A 21,923-nucleotide genomic window follows, 5' to 3' on the forward strand; every position below is an offset into this window, starting at 1 on the left:
GTTGCAAAATGTCAGAGGTACTAAAGGTAATAACAAAGCTGTGACTTGCTGCCGTCCGGGCTTCTGAACCAGCGACATTACAATCTTGGGCTTGTAGGACACATATACAGTGTGTTTTAGCGTAACTACAAGTCCCAGCATCCATGTAGCTGAAGGCCGAAAAACCAGGACAGGTTTAAAGTCTTCCCACAACACTTACTTGGAAAGACGTTAACATGTACGCTATATGTCAAATATGGCGCTTTCATAGAACCTGGTAGAAAGAACTGGGCACCAATGTTGGAATAAAGAACGGCAGGCCATTTTTCGCCGTGAGCAGAACAGCACCCCCTTCGCCCACCCCATTTTGTATTTATTTAATATTGTCGACCTACTTTTCCAGTCAGCTGCTGTAAATGTGCGGAATCTTGTGTGAGTAACCAATTTACTGTTGTTACATTTGACTGGCACTTCATTTGCCCAGTCCTTGTAGTATCCTTCTCACCCTCATTGGAAGGTGTCCGAGAACTGCGTCTCATAATTGTCACTTTTGCCTCATCTAACTTAACTTTTGCTTTTGTAATTGTTCACTTGTAATGTTCTCCCCATGTATTATTTCTGTTCCTATTGTGAAGCCTTTGACACCTTCGGGAAAAGTCTGCGCTGCATCCGAACACATAAACGTCCCCTACCCCCAGGACTGCATCCGCCTCCCAGTGTGTTCATATCACCCGGCCCCCGCCCTCTGCCTAACGCGCTCTCAATCCGGGATGCCAGCCGCCGCGCTCCTCATGTTGCTGCTCCAGCTTTTGCATATTTTCACACAGGGGTTACCTGCAGTCGCCGTGGGGTGGCGCATCACACAGGATTTACATCTCTCTGATGTGCTCGTGGGGCCGGCGTCCTTGGGGTGATCTGGGCTTGCTTGGCTCTTGGGCTCTCGGTGTGAGGTGCTTTTAACCCGGGCCATGCTTTGTTGGGGAGGTGCTCACGGGGCAATGGTGGTGAAGTCTCAATGGCACGGGGGTTTCCCACTGAGCTGGTGGCGGAAGGGACCGGGCCCCACTATGGAGAAGTGTGGAGCGATGCTCTAGGAGGGCTCGATGTTATGGACAGAGGGGTCCCGGACTTGAAAGAGTGATTTATATACAATAGAGAATAGAATAAATAGTTGAGAAAGGAAGCAAACAGATGAGGTTACAATGTTTTAATTCACAAAGTACCTATATCAACCATTTCATGGTTATGCAATTTTTTTAAAAATTACTTATGCTTCATCAAAGTACTAGTGCCCACATAGGGAAGGGAGGGAAGTGCTGTGAGGAAATTGAGTGAACAAGAGTGACGTGTATAAACAGTAATCAATTTTTACATCATTGATCAATAGTCATATATACATTGTGAGTTGGTCTCCATATTTAGGAGCCGCTTAAAAAATTCATTTGTCACTGTTTAATCACAGAAAACAATATCTCCTTTATTAGGCTGTATGAATCCTGAATGACCGTAGGAGTAAGACCATGGGGACAGTCTACGTTTCGACCCTGTGAAAGTGTAGGGTAGTTCGCCCTTACAAAACGGGTGGACAGGGGGGCGGTGGGCTAGCCTCCTAGGGTGAAAAACAATAGGGAAAGAAACTCAGAAGGGGTATTAAAATTCCCAAATACCTAAGCGTGGTTACCGCTTGGTCACAACAATGGGGGTACATTGATAGAGGGACTACCATGATCATTAACGTGTTTACCTTGTGGGAGGAGGACCGATAGGATAGCCATCCGGTCGAGTCAGGATCACCTCGATAATAATCTGAATGTGAGAGGGACTGTAATTAGGACAAACGTTGCCGAATGAGCAGCAGGGTTGCTACACGACAAGTAGTTAGTGGTAGCGTAGAAATATGTAAAGTTTACCTCGGGTCCCGGGTTGCAGGTCGGGATCGCTATCAATAGATCGTATCTAGGAAAAACAGAAGGCGCGGCCTCATGAATGCTTGATCGGGAGGGGTTCTGGATCATATTAATAATACCAGATTTCCGCACTTCATTCAAAACGGGCTTACCTTGACAAACAAATTGTTCCTGCATGAGCGAGGTCTCGAGGCAGTCAATGGAAGTGGCTCTCGTAACCAGGAAGTCAGGAACAGGGGCGTGGCTACGTATATATATTGGGAGATGTTGACACTAAAAAGGGACTACCCTCGTGGTTGTCGGGAAACCAGAGACGCTAAAGAAGTACCTCGCCATCAGCAAAAATGCGTGAGATGGATAGTAATACTGATGATTATGAGGGTTTTAGTTCAAAACAGGCAGAGTACGGCCAGAGGAAGTGACAAGTCTGATTATTAGCAAATACATAAACATTCTTGGTGTACCTAACGGACACGTTGGTATAACCAAAATACCCAGCATTCGTGGTTGTTAGCGCTAAATCATTACGTTAATTAGATCACATTTGTGCATGTACCTACCGTGCAGGGTGGTAAAATGCACACTTCATTGGCATTATGCATGATTTATTTTCGGAGATAAAGAAGGTACAGATTTATTATCAAGAGAATGTGTATAGACATGATTAGAAGGGTATCAAGAGAATAGTCAAGAAGATGTATCAAAGGACAGCAAGTTGTGCAAAGCTGCTCTCAGGCTCGTTCAGGCCATTCTGTACTGAATCAAAAAATTGTATCCATTTCAATTCTCTGACGTTAGGAATAGGGGCGATGTTCCCTCCTCTGGGACCAAGTTTCAGTTGTTCCAGTACGATCCATCTTAAGGTCTCCGGAAGGTGGTTCTCTTTCATACAGTGTTCAACTATTGGTGCCCCAGCCACTTTACACCTGACCCGGCTACAATGTTGTAGGAAACGCACTTTGATGCGTTGTTGGGTCTGACCAACATAAATCAGGTCACAGGGGCAGATTATGCAGTAGATTACATCCGCAGTGTTGCAGTTGGTGTGGGATTTCAATTTTATGCGGTGATGTTTGAAAATAAATTCCTTGGTTTGGATGGTGGATGGACACGCCTTGCAGCTTCCACACTTAAAATGACCCAGAACAGGAGGTAGGTTCCAAAGGGACGTGATAGTCGACGTTGATGTATTGTCCAAAAGTGAGCACACCACATGGTCACGTATGTTTTTAGCTTTCTTGAAGGAATGTAGGGGTGGGCAATCACACCCCACATCTTCTGATATCATTGTCCAATGTTTATTCACAGCTTTCTTGATCTCGTTGCTTTTAGTCGAAAAAGTAGTTACACATATTAGCCGTTGGTCTTCATTATTGGTTCGCTCCTGAGGTTGAAGTAATGTCTCTCGGGGATTGAACCACGCTCTCTTACGAGCCTTCTTGGTCAGGCGTTTGGGGTATCCGCGTTCAATGAGGCGGTCCATCAAGTTCTCTGACTGAGCCATGTAGTCCTCTTTCTTACTGCAATTACGTCTAATCCTTAAAAATTGTCCGAATGGCAAATTGTCCCTAAGGCTCCTAGGATGATGACTTGAGTACTGAAGCAGTGAGTTACGTTCTGCAGGTTTTCTCAAAAGGGTTGTGTGCAAGACCCCATCCTCAGCAATGATTGAAAGATCAAGGAAATCAATTTGGGTTTTAGCGAATTGGATAGTAAATTGGATGTCCTGGGATTTATTATTCAGCTAAGTGAAGAAATTGTTGATTTCAATATCCGTGCCAGCCCAGACAAAAAGGATATCATCTATGTACTGCATCCATAGTAGTATGTTGGACCTGAATGGATTTGAATCATTGAGAATGAAAGTGGTTTCAAAAGTGGACATGAAGATTATTGCTAAGTCAGGGGCATAGGCAGCCCCCATGGCAACTCCCTTTGTCTGTAGGTAGAAACAGTTCTGGAATACGACAAAATTCCGCATCATCGCGATTTTCAACAGCAGGATGATGAATGGAGTAGGAACACGTACCGGTGCTTCTCGTTTATCCAATGCCATAGTAGCCACCACTAGTGCTTCTTCCTGAGGGATACTGGTGTAAAGTGAAACAATGTCACAAGTGGCCAGGAGTTCTGCATTGGAATTGAAAGGCCGTCCGTCCACTATATTGATTGTGTGCGTGGTGTCCCGCAGATACGTTTCAGTTTGTTCAGCCAGTGGCTTGAGAAAGAAATCTATATAACGGCATAGGGGTTCCAATATTGAGCCGCAACCTGACACAATAGGTCGCCCCGGGGGGTTCTGCAAGTTCTTATGGACTTTAGGCAAAGTATAGATAGTCGGTATGCGTGGATTCTTATGGTTCAGGTACTGGTATTCTTGCTCCGACAGGAAACCCTGTTCCAAACCATCCTTAGTGACTCTTTGGATCTCAGCTGCGAGGTCCTTAGAGGGGTCCCCGGGTAATTTTCTATAGCTGATCCCATCATCTAGCTGTCTCATGATCTCTTCCTTGTACTTCACCACATCCTGGACAACAATGGCGCCACCTTTGTCAGCCGGCTTGACTATGATACTCTTATTGTCCTTAAGAGATGATAAGGCAAGCCTCTCGGCTTTACTGATATTATACTTCGTATACTTTTTCTCATTAAGGATTTTCTTTCCATCTTGGAGAACCAAACTTTCGTATGCCAAAATTCTGTTGGTCATAGCATACGTTGGAGGCACAAAGGTCGAAGGTGTTCGAAGACCGGTGGGTGTACCCGTAGATTTAGATGGTTTATCCTTGAAAAAATGTCTAAGTCTGATTTTGCGGAAAAAACAGTGCAATTCAGCAATGGTTGTGAAGACATTCGGTAAGGACATGGGTACAAAGGATAATCCGCGACTGAGTACTTTGATTTCATCATCATTTAGATTGTGCGCAGAAATATTGATTACAGGATTGGTAACTGGTCTTACCACCTGTAATTCTTCCGGCGGGTGGACCTCTCTCCATGTTCTTCCTGAGGGAAGTAAACTTGTTTCGCACCTCTCCCTCGTCCGTTCTCCCAGGATGTTTCCACATTCTGTTGGCCCCTGCCAGTGCCTTTGTTCCAGATGTTTCCTCTCCCTCTTGGTGGTCTCCATCCTCCTCGTCCTAAAAAAGTAGGGGGATACGCTGGACCGTATGAATCTTGATATCCGTAACTTCCACTTGGGCCTGCTTGTTCGCAGTCCTCTCCGGAGCTGTAGGATGAGTCAGAGAAAGTGTTGTAGTTTCGTCTTCCTCTGCAGCCACCTCGTCCACGACTGGTGAAGCGCCATTGGGGGTCTTGACGATAGTATTCCTCCTGTAGGTAGGGATATGTCTTCTTTTTATCGTAAGCTCGCACGTCACGGGCAAGCTTCTCTAATTTTTTCTTGATAGTGGTGGTTTCAAAATCCTGGAGTGTTGCAACCAATTTAGTCAAGGCTTCTTTGGAATTGGTGAGTGTTGTGTCACCAGCAATCTCAGCCTTCAAATCGGATATCAGTTTGGTGAGAACTTGGACTTGCTCTACCGCTGTCTCGATTCCCAGCACCATCCAGTGTCTGGAGCAGTTGTTAGCGACAAAGCTAAATCCTTCCCTGAACTTTGGGATGTCGACAAATATTGCTGGTTCTAACTTTACTTGCAATCCAACCGTGATGATGTTAGACTGTAAGCACTGTGCTAGGAAATGTCCATGTAGTTTAGTTCTGATTAACTTCTTTTCCAGACGTTCCAGTTTGCTGATCTTATCATTTAGAGAAAAATCAATGGGCGGTATATTCGGAGATAAAAAATTGTCAGCAGGATCATGGAGGAGTTGTTGTATGTAGTCCTCAGTGTACGTGAGAGTGTCTTTGTCTACTATTCTGTGTTAGCTAGAAGATAGCCAAAATATTTACAAAATATATACAGGGAGAAAAAACCTCGCATACAGCGTCTGCACGAAGTATGCTACAAACAACAGGGTTGAACCCAAAATAGTCACTGGGACCTGGGTAATAAATGTTATGGACAGAGGGGTCCCGGACTTGAAACAGTGATTTATATACAATAGAGAATAGAATAAATAGTTGAGAAAGGAAGCAAACAGATGAGGTTACAATGTTTTAATTCACAAAGTACCTATATCAACCATTTCATGGTTATGCAATTTTTTGAAAAATTACTTATGCTTCATCAAGAGTGACGTGTATAAACAGTAATCAATTTTTACATCATTGATCAATAGTCATATATACATTGTGAGTTGGTCTCCATATTTAGGAGCCGCTTAAGAAATTAATTTGTCACTGTTTAATCACAGAAAACAATATCTCCTTGATTAGGCTGTATGAATCCTGAATGACCGTAGGAGTAAGACCATGGGGACAGTCTACGTTTCGACCCTGTGAAAGTGTAGGGTAGTTCGCCCTTACAAAACGGGTCTTCATCAGGACAGGGGGGCGGTGGGCAAGCCTCCTAGGGTGAAAAACAATAGGGAAAGAAACTCAGAAGGGGTATTAAAATTCCCAAATACCTAAGCGTGGTTACCGCTTGGTCACAACAATGGGGGTTACCTTGTGGGAGGAGGACCGATAGGATAGCCATCCGGTCGAGTCAGGATCACCTCGATAATCTGAATGTGAGAGGGACTGTAATTAGGACAAATGTTGCCGAATGAGCAGCAGGGTTGCTACACGACAAGTAGTTAGTGGTAGCGTAGAAATATGTAAAGTTTACCTCGGGTCCCGGGTTGCAGGTCGGGATCGGTAGGGCTCGAGGCGCTTCTTTGTGGGTGCGGTACTTGTGGGACGAGATGGTTTGTGGAGAAGTTGCTCCTGACACGGGGTCATCCATGGGGAAAGTGAGTGAGAGTACGAGGTGCTTGGGCGGGGTTCTCTTTGAAGAAAGTATCCTTGTAAACGGGGCCTTCTGAGGGTGGAGGGGCTGGTTGTGGGGGCTTGTCCTCTAGGCAAGAGGTGCTTGTGGTCCTCTGAGTTGAAGGTTCTGCCATGGCCATCATTGCGTGAGGTGCGTGGGCGGGGTTCTCTTTGAAGACTAAATGCAGTAGGTCTCGCATTTGCGAGAGATTAAGCTATTGGCATTGTAAATGACAATGCCATTTATTTATGTTTTAAAAACATAAATAAAAATAATGTCATGAGCAATGCCAATAGCTCTAACTTTAACAATGCCGATACATTGCATTGTAAATGCTTGTTTGTAATTGTTTTCCATTGCAGCACTCAAGTTTCAATCTTTTTTATCTGTGCTCCGTTGCCAGTGTCATACCCATGATACTAAAGATCGGGGACAAGAGCAGCACCTAATATTTGGAACATACCCCTCACAGGTAATCAATTTCACAAATCTACATAGGCGAAAACAATCGCACAAGGGCATTAGTTGTACAAAAATCATCAAGGACATTATGTATTATCATGAAAGCAAGTTCACATTAAATAAAAAAATATGTAAAAAAGATCCCTAGTCTAAACATTCTAGCTCTCTAATTCTTTCCATTTTATATACATTCTTATTACACCGCCTTATCATATCTGTGACAACACTGGCGCTATCCAAGCATACTCAGAGTGCTAGTTGGTACAAGCTATTATGTCTGTTGGCGCGTCCCGAAGAAACATTTTTTTTTGCCAACAATTGTCATGTACAGAGCTCGTTTACATTTTGCACCTCAATTCCAGATGTGGCCATGTGTATGACTATGACTAAAGTAAGCAACAATGAAAATTCTGCGATAAAGCGGCCCACTGGAAATTTGGAAGGGTTTTACTAATCTCCAACGAAAGTATATTTGTAAACAATTTTCATTCGAGTCTCCCACCCCAAATAAATTGAAATGAACACGTCTATACAGCATACCTGCCTGTGCACATCTGTCGGGGAAAAGTCACCAAATCCTTCCCATAATCCACCATTTTCATCATCTTCATAGAAGCGAATTTGGATGTCATCTAAAATCAAAGGAACAGGAGTGAGTACTATTCTCTCTCAGGTTAAAGAATTAAATTTAGCATTAAGTTAAGGCAGACTAAAAATGCTCCTAAACATCGCGATAAAGCCATCATAAGTGATTCTTCATTGATTGACACATTTGTGTGCGCGCTTGGAGAACTGTGATCAAGAATCAATGGTTGGATGAATAAATCAATGCTTGTATGAGTGATTAAGTGGTGAATATAGACATATAGATAGCAAATGAGTTACTAGGCTATGAATGACTAAATAGGGGACTGCACTGATGGCTTGCTGGTGGCCTTTGTCCAGTGCATGAATAGATCAGCGCCAAGTACATGGCTAGATGCAGGCAGGTTACACCATTACTGTAGGCTGATATCTCAAACAAAATGGCAAGAATTGTCACTATCATGCTAAGGAAAACATTACACCAGGGATGGTTACTGTCATGCCAAGAACGCCCGCAAATATATTACAAGCCAGTCTAAGCATTACTGCAAACAGGGGAGGTCACCATTGCGCCAAAATTGCAACTACAAGTCACGATTTACCAGAACCACCCTTGTACATATTCAGAGTAGCCCCATTACTGAGTAATCGTTAATGCATGTTCATGTTTACACCAACACTCATTAATCCTAAACGATTGCTTAACAGTGCCTCATTATTCGGTAATTCGTAGCGCACGTTTAAATTTGCCCAGCACTTAGTAATGACTGGAGCATGCTCAGTTGGCAACAATCACTGATCCATCATGGCTGCCTCTTCAGACCTACCATTGGAAATCATTATTATTAGGCAAGGTGTGCACCTCTGGTTAGTTGATTTGTTTGCATTTACACATGTGCACCATCACTCACCCTAGGGTATTTCACTCATCTTAGTGTATTGCCATATCATCACTCAATATTACTGTTGCAATTCATTTGCAAACACAGCAACAAAGTCTATTGATTGGTTCAAATTAACAAAAGCCGCTTTTAGGGCTCGGCCCATCCCACGAAGTGGGTGTGGCTTCAGAGTCCTTTTGAGAGGACTTCGAAAATCTAACCTATGAATTCCTGAGAAGCGCGTGAATTTTGTTAGTTATTTATGGCAGCTGCATGGCAATTGGCCCTCGCATGGCTGTGTTTTTACAAGGCAGCACGCAATAGGCCATAGTCTGTAGAGTTGCTCCACTTCCTGCATATGCCGTGCGGACACGCGCAGCAGAAGACTATAATTCATCAATTACCAGTTGTCAGGGGCCGCGGTAATTGAAGCCAGATGCTGGGCCTGGGCGCGCATTCAGCACTTTCAGCAGCTATTTTTTACAATACGATCACTTTCGCGATCGGTTGAAGTGCCGCTTGCTTTTAACTTCTGGTTAGCAGATGACCGGGCTTCACAAGCATTGTTGTGAAGGTGTGGCGAAGCCGTGTGACAGACTCTAGACCCTGCGCTTTCACTGAGTGCATGACTGTGAAAATCCATTTCTCACTATCATCTTTGTGGACTCAGCTGTGTGGGTTTAACTCGCGTGTGTTCTCTGCGTGCATGAGTAGGAAGATGCATCTCATACTACCTCTGAGTGCACCACTGCGAAGGCACACCACGTGTTTGACCCTTGGGGTCGTGGGGTCACAGCAGTGGGGGCGCATGTGACGTGTGTGACCCTTGGGGTTGTGGGGTCCGGGCAGTGAGGGCGCATCTCACGTGTGTGACTCTTGTACGCACGGCGGCTGCGGAGGCGTTAGTGCACATCCTCGTGAGCTCGGTCTGAGGCGCCGGCCGTGCTTGTATTATCTCATCCCAGCCCGTGTGTGTGTGTTTTGGGGGGGCAGCACTGGAGGGTGGGGGAGCTGCGGGACACAAGGCGGTTCTGTGGACAGCAGCCAAGAAACCGGTCAGGTGAAAAAACATGGAACCTCTTTGGGGCAGTCTGACGTCACTGTTTTCTTAACTCCAAGTCTTGAATTAATCATGAAGCTGCGATGGTTCCCGCGCTCAGGGGCGTGCGCACTCCTGCTGCACTGGATGGGAGCTATTGATCTTTATACTGATTGCCGGAGCATATTGAAATAAATCGAGATTCACTTAAGGAGGCGCGTGCACGCTGTTAGGACGAATCAACATTTATGAAGTAAGAATCGTTGCGCCAGGCTCTAATACACAAATTAAAACACAACTTCCAAAATAATAATTACATAACGCATATCTGCTGTTAAGCACTCTATGTCACACCTGCTAATATTTCTCAATTTATATTACGCAGCTTTTCTGCTTTGGCAGGATTGGAACTCATGACTCAGAGAACGCTCTATTTTGTTAGCGGCGAAAGATAACAGGAAGCATCAGAACCTAAGCTGAGATACTACCAATACAAACAGCCCTGCACGATGCGTCTTCTTTTGAGACAGAACACTCCAGCGCGCCACCTGTTATTTCTGAAAGCAAAGTCAGGTTTGCTAGCCAGCGCCAAATGTCAAACACGGCTTTGTAGGAAACACAAGGGCATATTATCTGTCTTTGTAGGCCCTGCTATGTGCTAATTTATCTGGCGTGCTCTCTCCGATGAACACAAGCAGAGACACATGAAATAATCAATCTAATTATGTAGCTGTTTTGAGAAATAGAAACAAAGGAAGGTGTTTTTTGTGTGAACCACTACAAAGGATTTCACGAAAACCTAACACAGCTGATGAGAATAAACGAAGTGCTTGTAAGCTGTTACAATATCAGAGAAAATCAACTTTTACAGGTTTCATATGCAGCCTAGGCGCAGGTGCCTTTCTCACTGCCCTCCACCTCTCTAAACTACTTGCCTCAAACCTGATACCTCCATTCGGGCTACCTGTATCCCATGCCTCGCCGCTCGCTGTGCCTCAATCCACCCTTCCCTCCCGTATCGCTCTCCCAGTCTCTCGCTCTTATCTCATCCGCGCTGTATCTTCCAGGGCTGCAGCCCTCCTTTACTCTCGCCCCCTTCTACCCCTCTGCTTCTCTTGCCTCAATCCTACTCCTCCCTAACCGCCTGTCCCACCCCAGCCCCCGCACTGGTCACCACCACCCTTTTCCCTCTATCTCTCTTCAGCACCTTCTCTGCAACCCGTTCCCTCGCCACTGATTTCGCTTATCCTCCCTCCCCCCGCCTTCTGTGCTATCTACACTGCCCCTTTCCTCCCACCAGTTCCATGTCCCTGTCTCCCGCCTGCCCTGCTCTTCACCACAAGCTGTATCTTATTCCTCTTTTTCTACCCCTATCTTCTCCAGGATACAAGAGACCATCTAAACTATTGCACATTTTCCGCCTCGCACCACCTTTTCTTTCGTATTCTGCCTGTTTGCCCCTCCCTCGCCCGTTTATATTTCTGCGCATGTTTTTCTCACTATTATAGGCCTGCTCTGCCCATTCCCGTCCTGTTCCTCCCTGCCCTCTCCCCTCACTTCCCTATTTGGCCTTCTATGCTCTCCTGAATGCACAATTTCAGCTCTATTGCTTTTTTTCCCCGCGTGCCGCTCTCCCTTCTAGTTTCCTTGCCCTCTACCGCTCTGCAAAAGGCACCTTTGATTCGATCTCTGAAGTTGAGAAATGTGACAGTTTTCAACTATGCAGACGATCTGCAGTTGGTCCACGAGATCGATGGCTCCGATCATTCGGTGGCGGAGTTCCATGAAACACTGCTGTTTATACAACAGTGGATGGATTGTAACCATTTGAAACTGAACCCGGGCAAGACAGAGCTTGTCTTGACCGGGGATAGTGGCAAATTCTGCGGTCCTCATTATTGGCCCACAGAGTTGGGTTCTTCTCCCTCCCCTTCTAGCTCAGCAAAAACGTTGGGAGTCTCTCTTGATAAGGAACTAACACTGAAATCCCAGGTAGGCAGTGTGATCTCAAAATGTATCTTTCAGATGCGCAAGATCAGGAAAATCCACCGTTTTTTTTAGTCAGGACACCCTGGCCAGGATTTTAACGGCCACGGTTTTATCGCATTTGGACTATGCGAACTCTGTATACTTAGGGATGCCACAATATTTATTCAGGCGATTACAGCTGGTCCAAAACCAGGCAGCCAGGCTGCTCATGCGTCAACCTAGATGGCAACCAATCACCCCAGTGCTTCAGAAACTTCACTGGCTCCCAATTTTCCAGCGCTGTGTCTTTAAAACAGGTTGCACCGTGTTTAAGGCCCTGTATGCTAAAAGCCCCACCTTTATCACGAACTTGCTATCCAGATATCTGCCTAACCGGACCCTCCGCTCAACCCATCTCTTCTTGCTTTCTGTACCCAAGTTCAAACGTGTGCGCCAGGGGTGCCGCCGCTTTGTGGTCTTGACACCTAAACTATGGAATTCGTTTCCTCTGGAAATTCGATCCTGCACTGACATTATGCAGTTTAGAAGGCTCCTTAAGACATGGCTATTTAGGCAATCTTATAACCTGGGATAGTAGACAGCTGTAGTTTTGCTCTGTTCGCCTTAATCCCCTTTTGTTCCTAGGTCAGCGCCATGAAGCCACCCGGTGTAAGTGCGCTTAACAAATACCCACTAACATTAACATTAACCAACCTTTCTGAGTCACTGCCTCTCCACCTGCCAATGCTTTTCTTCTCCTTTTCCAGTTTCCGTGTTCTTCCTTCCCTTTCCACGCCTCAAGCACCCCCTCTCATTCCGATAGCACACCTCTATCTTTCTCGTATGTTTCCTCTCTCCACCTTTTCTCTAATTTCACTTCATTTTTTTTATTCTACCTTCTTAATTCCCTTTTATGTTGCTAATGTCCCCATTAGCCCCCGCCCCATTTCAAAACCACTCGTGTCCCTGCCCTTTCCCCTAGTTAACTCTCCCCTCCAGATGCCTCTCCTCTTTGCCCCTGCGTTGTCACCTGCCTCTCCTCTCAGTCCCTGCGGTGTGTCCTACCTCACCTCTCCCCCCTTGCGTTGTGTCCTGCCTCTTCTCTCCACCCCTGCGTTGTGTCTTGCCTCTCCTCTCTGCCCCTGCATTGTCTTGCCTCTCCTCTCAGCCGCTGCGTTGTCTTGCCTCTCCTCTCTGCCCCTGCGTTGTCCTGCCTCTCCTCTCTGCCCCTGCATTGTCCTGCCTCTCCTCTCTGCCCCTACGTTGTGTCCTGCCTCACCTCTTCCCCCCTTGCGTTGTGTCCTGCCTCACCTGTCCCCCCTTGCGTTTTGTCCTGCCTCTCCTCTCGGCCCCTGCGTTGTGTCTTGCCTCTCCTCTCTGCCCCTGCGTTGTGTCTTGCCTCTCCTCTCTGCCCCTGCGTTGTCCTGCCTCTCCTCTCTGCCCCTGCGTTGTCCTGCTTCTCCTCTATGCCCCTGCGTTGTCCTGCCTCTCCTCTCTGCCCCTGCCTTGTGTCCTGCGTCTCCTCTCTGGCCCTGCGTTGTACTGCCTCTCCTCTCTGGCCCTGCGTTGTCCAGGCTCTCCTCTCTGCCCCTGCGTTGTGTCCTGCCTCTACTCTCTGCCCCTGCATTGTCACCTGCCTCAACTCTCTGCCCCTGCGTTGTATCCTGCCTCTCCGCCCCTGCGTTGTGTCCTGCCTCTCCGCCCCTGCATTGTGTCCTGCCTCTTTTCCCTGCCCCTGCGTTGTCATCTGCCTCTCCTCTGTGCCCCTGCGTTGTGTTCTGCCTCTCCGCCGCTGTATTGTGTCCTGCCTCTCCTCTCTGCCCCTGCGTTGTCACCTGCCTCTCCTCTCTGCCCCTGCGTTGTGTCCTGCCTCTCCTCTCTGCCCCTGCGTTGTCCTGCCTCACCTCTCTGCCCCTGCGTTGTCCTGCCTCTCCTCTCCTCTCTGCCCCTGCGTTGTAGAAGACCGGGCACATGTTACTTGAGGCACACTGGTGTGGTGGTGTTAAAGACAGGGGCACTGCTTTCAGAGTCTTTGGCTCCTAAGGGGGACCCCAATCACCTGCCAGCTCTTTCACAGGAGCGCAACATTTCCATGCTCCCCCATCTGACCAAAGCTTCCATTCCAGACAACAGACCCCAGTGTCTCACAGAGGATCACACAACACCACACAGACACACACCACACAGACACAAACCACACACACCCCACACACAAACACACCACACACATAACACTACATACATAAGGCCACACACCACACACACACACCACACACACACACACACACACACACCACACACACACTCACCACCACACACTCACCTCCACACACTCACCAGGCACACACTCACCAGGCACACACACACCAGGCACACACACACACCACCAGCCATCGGTGCACACTTTCAACAGGCACACACAACACCAGCCTTCACTGCACGCTTTCACCAGGAACACACACACCTCCAGCCGTCAGTGCCTGCTTTCACAAAGCACATACAACACCAGCCGTCATTTCACGCTTTCACCAGGCACACACACCACCAGCTGTCTGTGAGTGAGAGTGACTGCAGAGTGAGAGTGACAGCATGAGTGACAGCAGAGTGAGAGTGACTGCAGAGTGAGAGTGACTGCAGAGTGAGAGTGACTCTGGAGAGTGAGTGTTCCAGAGAGAGCAGGGTATGCGTGTGTGCTTACACGGTGCACTGACACATAGGAGCTAACACAAAGAACAGGTGAACACGTGTCTTGGAGGCTTCATGGAGGCTGCCGGCCTTCTGTGAGGGGAGCAGCAAGGAGGGGACGCCCCAACCAATCAAGCCCAACTACTCACAACCTACTGAACGATTACAACACAGGCCAAAGGGCAGAGCTAGGTCTTTTTCTATTACGTAGGGTGAGCAGTGTGTGAGTGTGTAGGGTGAGCAGTGTGTGAGTATGCAGGGTGAGCAGTGTGTGAGTATGCAGGGTTAACAGTGTGTGAGCGTGCAAGGTGAACATTGTGTGAGTGTGTAGGGTGAGCAGTGTGTGAGTGTGCAGGGTTAACATTGTGTGTTTGTAGGGTGAGCAGTGTGTGAGTGTGTAGGGTGAGCAGTGTGTGAGTCTGTAGCGTGAGATGTGTGAGAGTGTGTAGTGTGAGCAGTGTGTGAGTGTGCAGGGTGAACATTGTGTGAGTGTGCAGGGTGAACAGTGTGTGAGTGTGCAGGGTGAACAGTGTGTGAGTGTGCAGGGTGAGCAGTGTGTGAGTGTGCAGGATGAAAATTGTGTGAGTGTGTAGGGTGAGCAGTGTGTGAGTGTGTAGGGGCAGTGTGTGAGTGTGCAGGGTACGAAAACTCGAACTAAGTCCACCACACACACAAATAAGACCACACACATAAGACCACACACATAAGAGCACACACACACACACACACACACCACCACACACACTCTCACCACCACACACTCACCACCACACACTCACCACCACACACGCAACCACACACACAACCACACACACAACCACACACACACCACCACCAGCCGTCAGTGCACGCTTTCACCGGGCACAAACACCACCAGCCGTCAGTGCACGCTTTCACCGGGCACAAACACCACCAGCCGTCAGTGCAGGCTTCCACCAGGCACACACCACCAGACGTCAGTGCACGCTTTCACCAAACACACACACACCACCAGCCATCAGTGCACACTTTCACCATGCACACACAACACCAGCCGTCAGTGCACGCTTTCACCAGGCACACACACCACCAGCCAGCAGTGCACGCTTCCACCAGGGACACACACCACCAGCCATCAGGGCACAATTTCTACAGGCACACACACCACCAGCCATCAGTGCACACATCAATTGTTAACGCATCCACACTTACCTATTTTAGCAATCGCAATATGGTGCACTTTACTTTTAGAAAGGGTGTGGGAGGTGCACAACAAAGTTACATAGGAAGTTAATGCGAAAGTTGTTGCGTTTTAGGGTGCTCTCACCGGGTGGTGTTGTCCGTCTGCACACCACTAGATACTACTGAAAGTTGTGTTTGCGGGAACCGCAGGTACATCCCCAATGAGGCACACCGAAAATGATCACACAAAAGTGCTTCGTGAATTCCTTGAATTTATCACGTTTATTTTCTTTAAAGTTACTTCATTTGTGAATTGTTTGTTATTTGCTGATATTTAAAGCATATCAAAAGACAACATCATTGTGCATCCGAACTGTAATATCCTATGCATTTCGGGCTGTTTAGCCCTTGGTCACGGATAAGCTGAGGAGGAAGAGTAAAAAAAAGGGGGGGTGTAAGGGATAATGCTCTAGAGTTTAACGTGAATAATATGTACAGAGTGCTCATAGTGCTATTCAAACGGATTATCTACTGTGGGTGGCGTGTGGTAGTTGTGACCAGAAAGGATAAAATAATAACAAAATGATGCGGGCACGGCTAACTCATAGCGTCAGATGTTGAGATTCAGGCTGAAAGGTAAAATGCAGGTCTAAAGAAAAGTATTTAAGCCGGCGTGGGCGTGCTCCGCGAACAAACGGTTGCGTGTGGGTTTCAGGCTTACGGAATTGCGCGTTAGCATGCACTTACTTCAGGATGAAAAACATAGCGGCGTAAAAACGCGTGCTCATTCGAGTAGCAGCCGGTTGTCTGTCGTGTCAGGAAAAAAACACGGGTAGATAAATGCTTAAAAAAATAAAAATAAAAAGTGAAGGTGGACTAACGTATAACAGTGAAGTTAGAAAAGTGTGGCAGCCATATTAGAATGGTGAAGTTATGGAGAAAATAGGAACAAGGTACATTCAATGTGTGAGCGATATCAGAATATACATGGCAAAGTTATAAACACTGTATACAAAATTATAAAAAACAACTTAATTCAGTACGATCATTAAGCCCGTTCGGCTTAAGAGTCTGTAGCATGTAAATCCATTCAAGTTCTCTTTTAAGTAGGAACTTGGTGTTGTCAGTTCCTTCTCTTTTCAACACCGTTTCAAGAATAATGAATTTCATTTGAGCGATGGTGTGGCTAGCCTCAATGAAATGCATAGCAAGGTTAGATTTTTCAGATCTTAGTCTAATGTTAGACTTGTGTTCGTTGAGGCGTATTTTCATTTTCCGTTCTGTCTTGCCAATGTACAGTTTGCCACACGGGCATTTCAATGCATAGATTACATTGGCAGTATCACATGTCGCGTCCACCTTGAGTTTTACGTCATAGCCTTTCATAGGATGCTGTATAGTATTTCCTTTGATTGCACTGTTACAGTGACTGCAATTACGGCATGGTTGGGTGCCGCGATGGTGTTTTAGTGGCTCAATGGGTTTAGTCAGAATTTCTTTCAAGTTGTTACTTCTGGTATGAGCGAAGATTGGAAGTTGCTCGAAAATTCCCATGAAATCGGGTTCATTTTTTAACACAGGCCAATGTTTGCAGATGATCTTTTTATATTTGTAACTAGCTGTTGAATACTTGGACACAAGCACCATACGTTGTTTTAGATCCTTTTGAGACTTGGTCATACTTTCTGTTCTTGAGATGGTGGTGACACGATCGCGTGCTTGTTTCAGAACGTTGTGAGGGTATCCTCGTTCGAGGAATCTGTTTTCCATATCTGTGATGCGTTCTTCAGCCAGCTGTTCATCAGACACTATGCGTTTGACGCGTAGCATCTGGGAGAATGGGAGGTGTTTTTTGAGGGAGCCTTGATGAAAACTAGAATAGTGTAGGGCATTGTTTCGATCAGTACTTTTCCTATAAAGGTCGGTGACCAATCCTTGTGAGGTATTTTTTATATGTACATCCAGGAATGCGATATCTGTATCGCTGATGAGCCATGTCAGTTTGATACGTGGATCTTTATCATTGATTTCAGTCATGAGGTCATGTAGGGTTTCCTTGGTGTCTGACCACAGAAAGAAAAGGTCATCAATGTATCGTGTGTACAGTTTGGCATGCTTCTGAAAATTCGGGTTGGTGTATATATAGTTCTTTTCGAAGTTTTCCATATATGTATTTGCGTATGACGGGGCAGCACAATTCCCCATGGCCATCCCAGAAAGTTGTAGAAACCATCGATCATCCACTTTAAAGTAAGAATGGTAAAGGGTGAAGATCATTAATTCAATTAGAAATGTTTGGAGTTTCACATCAATTCCACTATTCAGTAATGTTTGTTCAATTGCTTCAATTCCTCCTAGGTGCGGTATAGAGGTGTATAATGAACTCACATCAGCTGTGCATAGTATGTAAGATTCATTGTGGAGGTTCGGTATTTTGGAAAGTTTCAACAAAAAGTCAGTAGTGTCCTTGATGTAACTGTGAGATTGGATCACTAACGGTTGTAGATATTTGTCGATAAATTTGTCAGTTCTCTCATGTATAGATTTCTTGGTAGATACTATGGGCCTGAATGGTGGGTCCATCAAATTTTTGTGGATTTTGGGGCTCATATGTATTGTAGGACTTTTTGGACAATCAATCAGCAAATATTTTTTGGTACGCTCTTCGATGATACCGTTTTGAAATGCTTTAAGAACAATGTCTTTCAGTAAGTCTTGATACTCGTTTGTAGGATTACAGTTCAGTACCATATAGGTAGAGGTGTCTTCTATGTGCTCTTTAAGTTTGTTCTGGTACATCTCACTGTCCAAGATAACTAGTGCGCCTCCTTTATCCGCTTTAGTAATGTTGATTTCAGGATTATTAGCCAATGATTTCAGTGTATCACGGTCTTTGGTGGTTAAGTTCTGAATTTTCCTTGGTGTTTTGAAGTTGATATTAGAGAGATCCTGGCGAACTAAAGTTTCAAACAAGTCTATGCATTTGTGGCTGGTCGGTGGTAAATATGTACTTGGTGGTCGTAGTCCTTTAAGTTCATCCTCTTTAGTGATGGTTACAGGAGGTAAAACATTGTCGAAAAAATGTCTGAGTCTAAGTTTGCGGGTGAATTTGAATGTGCTTACTTCAAGTTCCAAAAGGTTAGTTGAAGTGGTTGGGATAAATGAAGTACCTTTCTCCAATAGTTTCATTTGGTAGTCGCTAATTACCGTCTTCGAGATGTTAATCACGAGACTTGTTTCTTTTTGGCGATTGTGCTCCTGGTGGTTGGTGGACTGATGTCTCTGTCTTTTGTTTTTGCTCCGCCTGGGTCGTCGGGAGGAGCTTGGCTTACCTCTAAAAAAGACTGTGATGATGTAGTTAGGTCTTGAGGTTGATTGGCACTCGATGTGCTGGCTTGTTCTTTATTAATTGGTTGCCTGGGCGGTTGGGGACGTTTAGGTGGAATCCTTGTCGAATCTGAATCAGATGATGAAGTGTCAGTGTTCATGGTTGATGGTTTGTTACGGCGTCTTTGGGCATAGACGTCGGCCCAAGAGTAAACTTCATCCAGCTTGTAATCAAGCGTATCGCGTCGGAATTTTCTGACTTTACGTTCTAATATTTCCTTCTGATATTTATCCAAGATGGTTTTAGTGTCTTCAAGCATCGATGTTAATTCCTCGGGTGTGAGTAGATTTTTTACTTCTTCTTGTAATTCTTTCATTTCCGTCTCCATTTCTTTAAGGATGCCTGCCAGTTCCTCGACAATCAACAATATAAGATCTAAGCTGCACTTATTAAGTATTCCATTCCATTTCTCGAGGAAGCTTTTGGAGTTTTTACAGAGTGAGGGTTTTAGTGCAATGCGAAGACCACGTGGGATCCTGAGTGCCCGGTGATACCGCAGTAAAGTGCTCGCATGGAGCTTCTGGTTAATATGTCTTTTTGACAAGTAAATTAATTGTCTCACACATTGTTCCTTGTTTCTAAAGGTTGTAGTCGGGCTTACGTCTTCCTCAATCAGCGCGTAGATTCTGTCTTTTTCTGTGTCATCGTATGCCAATGTGTGTGCTCTGGCTTCCGTGCTTCTGCTGATGTCTTCAAATTGCATGTTGAAAAGCGTGCTACCCCTCCGTGGGCGGAAGTGGAGTATATCAAGAAAGGGTGTGGGAGGTGCACAACAAAGTTACATAGGAAGTTAATGCGAAAGTTGTTGCGTTTTAGGGTGCTCTCACCGGGTGGTGTTGTCCGTCTGCACACCACTAGATACTACTGAAAGTTGTGTTTGCGGGAACCGCAGGTAAATCCCCAATGAGGCACACCGAAAATGATCACACAAAAGTGCTTCGTGAATTCCTTGAATTTATCACGTTTATTTTCTTTAAAGTTACTTCATTTGTGAATTGTTTGTTATTTGCTGATATTTAAAGCATATCAAAAGACAACATCATTGTGCATCCGAACTGTAATATCCTATGCATTTCGGGCTGTTTAGCCCTTGGTCACGGATAAGCTGAGGAGGAAGAGTAAAAAAAAGGGGGGGTGTAAGGGATAATGCTCTAGAGTTTAACGTGAATAATATGTACAGAGTGCTCATAGTGCTATTCAAACGGATTATCTACTGTGGGTGGCGTGTGGTAGTTGTGACCAGAAAGGATAAAATAATAACAAAATGATGCGGGCACGGCTAACTCATAGCGTCAGATGTTGAGATTCAGGCTGAAAGGTAACATGCAGGTCTAAAGAAAAGTATTTAAGCCGGCGTGGGCGTGCTCCGCGAACAAACGGTTGCGTGTGGGTTTCAGGCTTACGTAATTGCGCGTTAGCATGCACTTACTTCAGGATGAAAAACATAGCGGCGTAAAAACGCGTGCTCATTCGAGTAGCAGCCGGTTGTCTGTCGTGTCAGGAAAAAAACACGGGTAGATAAATGCTTAAAAAAATAAAAATAAAAAGTGAAGGTGGACTAACGTATAACAGTGAAGTTAGAAAAGTGTGGCAGCCATATTAGAATGGTGAAGTTATGGAGAAAATAGGAACAAGGTACATTCAATGTGTGAGCGATATCAGAATATACATGGCAAAGTTATAAACACTGTATACAAAATTATAAAAAACAACTTAATTCAGTACGATCATTAAGCCCGTTCGGCTTAAGAGTCTGTAGCATGTAAATCCATTCAAGTTCTCTTTTAAGTAGGAACTTGGTGTTGTCAGTTCCTTCTCTTTTCAACACCGTTTCAAGAATAATGAATTTCATTTGAGCGATGGTGTGGCTAGCCTCAATGAAATGCATAGCAAGGTTAGATTTTTCAGATCTTAGTCTAATGTTAGACTTGTGTTCGTTGAGGCGTATTTTCATTTTCCGTTCTGTCTTGCCAATGTACAGTTTGCCACACGGGCATTTCAATGCATAGATTACATTGGCAGTATCACATGTCGCATGATCTTCACCCTTTACCATTCTTACTTTAAAGTGGATGATCGATGGTTTCTACAACTTTCTGGGATGGCCATGGGGAATTGTGCTGCCCCGTCATACGCAAATACATATATGGAAAACTTCGAAAAGAACTATATATACACCAACCCGAATTTTCAGAAGCATGCCAAACTGTACACACGATACATTGATGACCTTTTCTTTCTGTGGTCAGACACCAAGGAAACCCTACATGACCTCATGACTGAAATCAATGATAAAGATCCACGTATCAAACTGACATGGCTCATCAGCGATACAGATATCGCATTCCTGGATGTACATATAAAAAATACCTCACAAGGATTGGTCACCGACCTTTATAGGAAAAGTACTGATCGAAACAATGCCCTACACTATTCTAGTTTTCATCAAGGCTCCCTCAAAAAACACCTCCCATTCTCCCAGATGCTACGCGTCAAACGCATAGTGTCTGATGAACAGCTGGCTGAAGAACGCATCACAGATATGGAAAACAGATTCCTCGAACGAGGATACCCTCACAACGTTCTGAAACAAGCACGCGATCGTGTCACCACCATCTCAAGAACAGAAAGTATGACCAAGTCTCAAAAGGATCTAAAACAACGTATGGTGCTTGTGTCCAAGTATTCAACAGCTAGTTACAAATATAAAAAGATCATCTGCAAACATTGGCCTGTGTTAAAAAATGAACCCGATTTCATGGGAATTTTCGAGCAACTTCCAATCTTCGCTCATACCAGAAGTAACAACTTGAAAGAAATTCTGACTAAACCCATTGAGCCACTAAAACACCATCGCGGCACCCAACCATGCCGTAATTGCAGTCACTGTAACAGTGCAATCAAAGGAAATACTATACAGCATCCTATGAAAGGCTATGACGTAAAACTCAAGGTGGACGCGACATGTGATACTGCCAATGTAATCTATGCATT

At 45.4% G+C, this 21,923-nt stretch overlaps 1 protein-coding gene across 3 annotated transcripts in view; it reads right to left on the reverse strand.

Moving 5' to 3' along the window:
* Positions 1–21,923, reverse strand: part of NFKB1 (nuclear factor kappa B subunit 1) — a 398,216-nt gene that overhangs the window by 159,121 nt on the left and 217,172 nt on the right. For all 3 annotated transcript variants that reach the window (XM_086961580.1, XM_086961582.1, XM_086961581.1), the window contains exon 10: positions 7,763–7,854. In XM_086961580.1, the coding sequence (XP_086817706.1) occupies positions 7,763–7,854 (92 nt within the window). The remainder of the gene's footprint in view (positions 1–7,762; positions 7,855–21,923) is intronic.

This window comes from Lissotriton vulgaris, chromosome 3_1, assembly GCF_964263255.1.
Source record: "Lissotriton vulgaris chromosome 3_1, aLisVul1.2, whole genome shotgun sequence".
Classification (NCBI taxonomy): Eukaryota; Metazoa; Chordata; class Amphibia; order Caudata; family Salamandridae; genus Lissotriton; species Lissotriton vulgaris.